The sequence below is a fragment of the Aptenodytes forsteri genome, unplaced genomic scaffold (assembly GCF_000699145.1).
Source record: "Aptenodytes forsteri isolate BGI_AS27 unplaced genomic scaffold, ASM69914v1 Scaffold320, whole genome shotgun sequence".
Lineage (NCBI taxonomy): Eukaryota > Metazoa > Chordata > Aves > Sphenisciformes > Spheniscidae > Aptenodytes > Aptenodytes forsteri.
The window spans coordinates 3,383,635-3,392,344 of record NW_008794890.1 but is presented as its reverse complement, the minus strand read 5'-3'; the positions used below and the strand labels follow the sequence as shown (position 1 = coordinate 3,392,344).

Here is an 8,710-nt window from a genome sequence, read left to right as displayed (position 1 = left end):
AAGTAATTTGAGGAGCAGCCCAGGAACAAGGCGGGAGCGGGGCAGGTGCCTGCAGCGGGGCTGCACCCGGCCTGGTCTCCCCCATCCCCCCACAGGCGCGGGTAAGGTTTCGGTGGTTTGGATTCACATCGCTCCCTCTCGAGGACACGCTGACAGCTGGGAACCTGCTTCTGCGCAAGAGCCTCCCCTCCTGCCGGTGAGCTCGGTATGTCTTCTGCAAAGGAAAGCCAGGAGCGCTCGGATACAGTTACCATCGGTAAATTAAAGAAAAAAACCAAAGGCCAAAAAAAAAAAAAGGCAAGGGACTCCTACTTGCCTTTCCACTTCCCACTGGTAAACAGTAAGCTTTGTGGGTCATGCAGTTCTTGCAGGCTGGATGAAATCCACCGACTACTGAAAAAGCTTGCCTTCCTTCTAAAAATAGATGCTCCAAAATACCTACGAGACTTTCATTGAGACACACGGCCCCCAGGGAAAAAAACAAGCAGCTCTTCAAAGTACCTGTGTTTATTACATCAAAACCCAAAGTTCTAACAGTTCACACATTTTCTTTTCCTTCCAGGCTGTCCCAAATGTGACAACAGGAAGGCAAAAGTGTTTGCATGTATCCAAACAAAACTGTGGAATAAAAGTCCAATAAAGATATGTTTATACAAAACTCATATGATGTCTTTAATTAAATGCAATGTAAGTGGTATACACAGATTGATACGTACAAAAAGACAGATGCATAAAATAAAAGTATGTTACATTTCTTGTGCCTTTTGTTGAAATGTAGAACATTTCTCTTCGCTACCAATACCCATGGAGGGAATAAAACACAGCAGCATTAACTCAGATTTCAGCTCTTATTTACAGAATTTAGATGGTAACATTGTAGAATATTCTTGCTTTCATAAAAAATATCTTACAAAAGCTAGCTGTTATCTACCATTATTGGAGAGCTCTGCTGATGTCAGTGAGTATCACTATTCACAGCTTGATTAACCGGTTATTGTTGTACACTTCAGGCTACGCCTGCAATGATTATTTCAGTCAGTTCCAAGAGACACTGAATCCTCTCTCACCTGATCACCTTTTCTACTTCTCCAGTGGGCCCTTTACGGGTTTTCCAAGTTTCAGTGCTAATGCTGACTGCAGCATTAACACAGCAGGATAAAGACATGACAACCAAAGGGCATTAAATATAAAATACTTAACCATTTTATTCTTCCCTTTTTTTCAACTTTAATTTTGCCTTGTTTTCCTGTGAGGAAGCTTTGGCTGTTTCAGCATTCTTTGCAGTTTCAGCAGTTTTGGTTTTTGGCTTTTGCTTTCTGGAACGTATCAGGTCTTCACGTCCGAGTTCAACCATTTTTGCTTCCCACGACTTCATTTCATTCTCATACCGAACCTTATCATCTTCAGCGAGCTGCAGGTATGGCTGGAAGAAAATCAGGTATCAACAGTTACGGAAGGGGCTTTGTCAGGGTAACTGCCATGTCCTGCCATCCTCCCCTTTGATACAAACGTGACTTACTACGGGACCTGTGCAGTGCGCATCTCAGGCGTTCACTTTTGCCTCCGGAAAATTCAAAACACATCAATCTTGCACAAAAATACAAAACCTTAGCATTGAATTATGGTTATGTCAACAGATGGCCATTCCTGAAGAGGAAGTTTATTCAGTATTACTACTAACAGCTAAGGCTTTTTTTGAGTACTAGTTTGACAGAGCTGGCTTATGCAAGGAACAGGAGTAGATATTTCTGCACAACTATTTCAAATTCTGTTTCTACAGAAAAAAACATGAACCTAGTGCATGTTCTAAGCACACATTCAAAACAATCTGGAAGAAGGACATTCAGGAGGAAGGACAGTAAGGTACAGAATACCTGAAAATCTGGAGGTTTAGATTAGGTTTCAGTATGGCACCACTCCGATTTTCATATACCCATCTGCAGGTTTGTATTTCAATACACTGAGAAAGCTGGCGGAAAACTACCCCCAAGACAACCAAAATTAATAAATTACTATGTGCACATCACTTGTAGATTTCTGTTGCTTTTACCTGTCAAAAGTCTTTCCACTTTTGCAGCAGCAAATTACTCTGCTGGCATTTAAAAATATTATAGATTATTAGAAAAAAAAAAAAATCAAATTGTTGCAAATTATTCCACCTTCCTCCCTAGATGCCACTCAACGTCCATTTCCAGGCATACAGAACTTCCACCCTATCCCACTCACTCACATTTCATCAACACTGTGAAAGAAATGGTCACTACTGGAATAAAAGTAACGACAATCTTTTTCAAGATGCATAAATACGATCTCACAGTATTTTCCTCAGTATTATATTTTGAGCAACTGAGTTCAAGATTTTGTATGAATTCATTAATTTTGACTCAAGTTTGTCATTTTCCAATTAGACCAGAGCCTCATCAAAATCCACTCACCTACCTGCTTTTGAGAACTGGACAGTTTTTGCCATGCATCAAATAATTGCTTCAGCTTTGCCTACAGGATATAGAATATGCAATACATAAGGATTATTTTAACAATAGACTGACCACAGAGGGTTATAGATGAACGCCACGCTAGTGAAAGCCAAGTATAAACCAATGTAAAAAACACAAAGTCACACGGGCTTAATACCCAACTTCTTAACGTAGGTAAATAATAAACGATACAGTTCCACAAGTTGCTGGACACCATCTGAGCCACATTTACAGACAATATAAGCACGAAGCAGTTTAAGTTGCTTAGCCTGCCGCCAAAGCAGGCAGACAGAACAGCTGAGCTGATTTATAGCAACATGATTACATCTCACCCCGCATACTGGCTTCATTTAAACCGAGCCCTAACTGAAGCCAAGCCCACACAAGTATTAACCACCTTCACAGGAAACTTTGTACCACTTCAGGAGTATTTTGCCACATGTGTGTCAAACGGGGCCTCAGCTGACTGGAGATGCCTGCCTTGCACACAGAAAACCGAGGAACAAACTATTTCCACCATCCTGATTTACTGACTAAATGCATAGGGTAAGGAACGTATTAGGCATACAGGGGAGGTCTCCAGCGCTTCAAGTGCTGTAATCCACTTGTAACTGAAATCACACCAAAGTGCAGTTTGGTGCAGAACTTGTGACTTTGCTGAGGAACTCTTGCATGTTCCGTAACATCGACTGTGCTACAAGGAGGTACAATAACCACTATTACAGAAATGGTAGCAGACCACCACAACCATTTTAAAAAATAATGTATTTCTACACCAAGACAAAGAAAAATAGAATTCTCTCCCTACAGAAGGAACAGATGGAGTCTGTAACACTGAAGTGCAAAAAATAGTGCAAATATTTTAAGTCTATATACCCACACAGCAGTTTATATAGGACATGCCACCAGCAGTATAGCCAGATCACCGTAGCCTAAAAAAAAATAACCTAAGCAAAGCAAAATCCAGATACTGAACTATTGAACAGTTTATTTGAAAATGACAGAATCTAGAACAGATTTTCTGAATACAATAGATTTATTTTAAAGAACAATTTTTCCTGGCTTACCACAGGTGAAATTCCCTCACTTTCTTGAAAGTTTTCCGACACAAAGATGTTAAAGCCGCTACGAGATCTTTTAGGTTTTCCAAGCACAGTCAATTCCTTTAAAAACAACATGAAAAGTTACTCAATCTCCCAAGCGTGCATTTTTCCAAAACTAAACTTACCACTTGTCTTTCTATTTTATACAAAAGTCAGACTCAAATGCATTTTTTGGTGTTTTATTCTGTAAACTGGACTGTATGTCAAGATGCTCTCACCACTTGTCAAGACTAATGCTAAACTAAATTAAGAAAAGCTAACAACTTGAATTTTCACAGACATAAAAAAAAAGTATTTTAAACTGATTCTTACTTCAGCTAAGTCTTCCAGAAACCAAAGACTGTTACTAAATTCCACTCAGTAAGAAAGTCATGACGACAGGTTTTCCATTATCTTCATAAGGCTTCGGTTTCTGGTGTGAAATACTGTATGCTTGCAGAGAGGAGGGCAGATACCTAACTGTGGGAGGTGAGAAGGTGGAACAGAACCAGCATATTCCCAGGGAAACAGAGCTAGGTTTCTGCTCTCAGAACACTTTGCCTACAGGGATGATGGTGAGAGAGGGAAAGTACAGCAAGTTATGGATGCAATTGCACTTGTTGTTTTCTCCAGCCCTAAGACATTCCCACTGCAGCCTGGGTGCTGCAAATTAACATCTGCTTAGCTATTAGGTATGCCAGCTAAATTCCTTGTGGTGCCATACTCTAAAAAGGATCAGCAGAATCATTTGGATTAAAAACTTCCTCTAAGCAGGGGTCTTTCAAACCAAATTAATTTCACTTTTGCCAACTAGGGCAATGTCACACCAGCAGTTTAATTCACAGACATGAACAAGCAATAAGTAACCCCTTCAACTTATTTTGCCACTGGACAAACCACAATATTGTACCTTTACAGATGGTTCTGTCTCTAAGGACTTATATATAAACAAGCTAAAAGGGAACAGGGAAGATAATCTGTATGAATAAGTCAATAAAGGACACTAACTGATGCACCTCTATGCAGCCCAAATTCAACACGTCAGCAGCTACACAGATAGCAAAGGGGCAGAATCCAGAGAAAGGAAGGAAAAAAGGCTACTTCAAACAGCCACGACCTTGTAGGGGCCACTGAAGTAACAGATACAAGGCCTTTGTGAAAAGCTGTTTCTGGATGTCTTCCCAACAAAAGAAAGTGTTGCTGGTTCAAATGTCTTTTATTACCTATCATTTCTCAGGCAGCTTTAGGAATAGGAAGAAAAAAGCATAGAGAAGCTACCTCTAAGCACAAAGACATGTGCTAGTTCTGGTCTTCAAGCACAGGAAAGCCACTAAAATAGCTGCTAACACCAGCAATTATTTTAGTCCATGGGGTTTTTGGCGTTTTGTTTTGGGTTTATGGTGTGTTTGTTTTTTTTTTTATTCTGAGCGTCGCTTTTGTATCTCTAAACATGCTTCAACTCTGCTCTGTATACTAGACAAATAGACTTCAGGTTCCTTGAGAGAAAAGAAACTTGAACTTCAGAATACTTACTCTTTTTGCCCTAAACGATCTTCTTTTTGCCAGTCGTTTGCTCCTTTCTTCTTTCAAAGCCGCAGCCTGGGCTGGAGTTAGCTGTGCTTTATATGCGGCCAACCGCTCTTTGTATCTTTGCCAGTCTGTCTTTCTAGCTTCCTCATAAACCTACAACACAAACAATCACCACCCTTAAACAGATGCTTTCAGTCAGAAGCACTTGACCGTTAAACAAGCTAACACTTCTAACCTACTAACAAAAAAAATTAGACTAACCTGGAACATAAGGTTTTTAAAGTAAAGTAACAATTTCAGATCTGTCTGATTAGCAGAATGGATTCAGAAGAACTCAGATTCAAAACCTGGGCTCTTCCCATGAATTATCTTAGTTAATCTGATAACATTGGATGAATCTTCAGATGCAGCTCAAAGCAGTAACAATCTTCCATACAAGGAGGAAAAGCTGAAGCTTGGTTGAAATGATTACTCTTAAAGTGCGTATACCCACTGCAGCACACAAGTGCTCCAGTCGCCAAACACGTTCCCCCACTGGCCGATACCAGCTACAGAAGCTTCATAAAATCATGGCCTTGGTACCAGGGGCACCAAGAAGAGCTGAGCCAGGCTACCGAGCATCCAGGTAGACCTGAAAAATCACCATCCCGTTCTCCATTTCAGACATACAAACAGAAAGGCATACTTTATACTAAGGCACACAGAGCGAGAAGTCCAGAAGGGATATAAGAGCACTTCAATTCTATTGAACAAAGATATTACTTTAGCTAGAAAACTGCAATTAGTTCCTAACTGGATCTAATTGCTAACTGCAATCAAGGAAGGACAATCATTACTTTGCTATAAATGGCACTTACATTCAGCAATGATTAGCAATTCATAGAGTTGTTTTACATTACCCCTGGAAACTGCCACTCTTAAAGAAACTTTGCTACCTATGACAAAAGGTAAGTTAACTAGATGAAACTTAAAGAAAGTTACCTGTAAGTTAGGTCTCTGGTTACTATCTAATCAGCAGAAAAAAAAAGTTGGTCCTTTCATCAAAATTAACTGAGGTTTCACCTAACTTATGCATATGAAAGCGGAACAACTTTACAATACTTATGTTATTATACAGGTAATGCATGCACATACACAATTACCATTCAAAAAGAAATGAGATATTGGCTCCCAGCCCTACGGCCACATAGAGTGAGAGCTAGTCATTTCTCTGGCAACAGACTAAAAATACTAAAACCAAGGTCACGAGTGGAAGTATCAAAGTATCTTCCCCTGAGTACTTCAAAGCTCTCAGTTCTCTTCAGAATTGTTTTTATGTCTGAACCTTTGTACGCAAGTGCTTTTTTATTGTTGTTTAAAAATAAACCAAAAAAACCCCACCCCACCACACAAAACAAAAAAATCCACGGAGGACACCAAACCAAGTAAAACAACCATGAAGGCTCTTATTATAGAGTTCAAAGTACACAGGGCAAAGATACAAACTTACCTGCTTCTGTGATGCTGGTAACTCCTTCCAAGTATCTGCTATTTTTTTAACCAGCTCCATGTTGTTCATTTCTGTACATTAAAATTAGAAAGCAAGAAAATAAAGACGAATATTATATCTTTAGTAAGCTGCTTCGTTTTTTCCCAAGGAAAGCTGTCACTAGTATCTTTTTCCTGTACAAATATATTTTCCTCCTTTCATAAAGGAGGAAACTAACCAACTTACTGGGGCAGTTAAAGGGAACTGTAATATTTTGGGCGGAAGAGCTCCCACTCCTGGTTCAAACTCGAATGAAACATGCAGTTATAAACTGAAGCACCATTTCAAGACAGACGGCTATTACCACTCCACAACAGTTTCTTTTTTTTTCTTTTTTCTTCTTTTGAGCCGGATCCTTTTCTGTACAATGCAAGATGGTCTGAACTTGGGAGGGGGGCCAGGGAAGAAACCAAAAGTAAACTTTCCAGTTCTCAGTTTTTGGCAAAAAGAGTCTGCTGGATTCTTCAAAGCAAGTATAATGTGACCTTATCCACCTGATATAGCAGACATGTTTGATCTTTATTTTAATAAAGTCCTTTATTTACACTATTATTCAACAGAAGTAAGGTTAAAGAAAAAGTAATTTCCTTCTCCCACAAACAAAATTACAGACAGCAGCTTGAATTTGCTTTGGTTTTTGGCTGACTGCCTTTGGCTCTGGCCCTTGCACTATGGTCATTTGATGAGGTATCCAGCCAGACCTGAATTTGTGAAGAGGAAAAGAAAACCCCAAATAAAAATACCAAGGGTGTTGGAAAGAGGATGTAACTTTTCTTTTGTTGAAAAACCCTTTCCAGGCTTTCCCTCTGTTTCACACTAAAAGGAAAAACAGATCTTCCTCTCTCCCACCTCAAATGTAAAGTTCAGCCATCTCAACAGCAGAAAAGCAGAACTAAGCTCTTATCAGTAACCTGACTTCCAGAATTCTGGAAAAACAAGACAGATGGAGAGTTTTTAGTCCAAGTATACCAAGCTTAAAACCTTTGAAAATACGATGCTTTGCCAGTGATTCTTTTATCAGAATTAATTAATAAAAAAAATTATCAGGTTATTTTTGAATATTACCTCTATTGGAACAAGAAAGCCCAAAATTCTCAATTTGCATATGAGATACAGTACATTTATTTGCAGATTATTTGAATTTTGGAAACACGTGGAAAACACTGGTGTGGCACATAACTACAATAAGCTCTGCAAGTTCAGTGTCTCAACCTTTCAGACTGTTGAACTCTTGAACTACCAAGCAAAACAGGGTATCAAATTGTTTTCCCTGCTTAAATTTACCTCATGACTTGCCCAATATGACCACAGCTCTTTAAACATTTTAACATTCATTTCAACAGTATCTTCAAAATCAGCGCAGCTTTCCATTTTGCTGCTCTCTGACAAGAATAGTGACTGCATTGCCTATAAATGAAGATTTTGATAATAAATTAAACATACTCACAGAAAACCATTTTCCTCTAAATACGTTTACTTTTTCTCCCATATACATTGAGGCAATCTACTAAGCATCAAAATAAAATCATATACAGCTCATTGTATCAGCAATAGTGTACTTCAAATACATAGATTCAAAAATAACTGAAAAACACAAATCACTGTTAACACGTACTGCCCAAGTGAGCTCCTTCTTCAAACATTTTTAAAGTTACACACAAACGTTTGCTTTTTTGAGTTAAGTATAGAAGAATAAACTAATACATGCACAGGCAGTAAGTATGGCAATACTGAATTTACTTGTGGTATGCTACAGATAAAGAGAGGGTTCTGGTCCCCTGACATCAAGGTAATGTACTTCAGTTACTTCATGACGTTTAGTTTTGCAAAGCAATACTTTGCTCCAGTTTTCTTTTTGAATCACACGTTCTGGAGGGAAACGGCAGCTTTACAACAAAACCTCTGGCACACTTGACGCGTTAAGACCTTGGATCTCTAAAAGCAAAACAAAGCCAATCGTGAGTCCCCTCGCACCTAATTCCCTCCAGACCTCATACCTGGATTGTTTTGCCTAAAAGCAGAGCGATTTTCTTTCAGGAAACGGAAATAGGCCGTCAGAGGCCGCTTCGGGCGCTCATCCGAGCTGATCCCCC

General features: G+C 39.2%; 2 protein-coding genes across 2 annotated transcripts in view; both read right to left on the bottom strand.

The window, feature by feature from the left end:
• The window catches only part of DNAJC9 (DnaJ heat shock protein family (Hsp40) member C9), a 3,618-nt gene extending 3,364 nt beyond the window's left edge, over positions 1-254 (bottom strand). The window contains exon 1 of the mRNA XM_009275106.1: positions 165-254. Within this exon, the coding sequence (XP_009273381.1) occupies positions 165-254 (90 nt within the window). The remainder of the gene's footprint in view (positions 1-164) is intronic.
• A 233-nt stretch (positions 255-487) lies between these two features.
• On the bottom strand, positions 488-8,708 carry TFAM (transcription factor A, mitochondrial; the record flags this gene model as incomplete). The annotated part of the gene is made up of 6 exons (XM_009275105.1): positions 488-1,423; positions 2,440-2,496; positions 3,545-3,640; positions 5,093-5,242; positions 6,579-6,649; positions 8,615-8,708. Coding segments are annotated over 6 exons (687 nt in total), but the record flags the coding sequence as incomplete, so codon positions are not given.
• Positions 8,709-8,710: the final 2 nt, after the last annotated feature.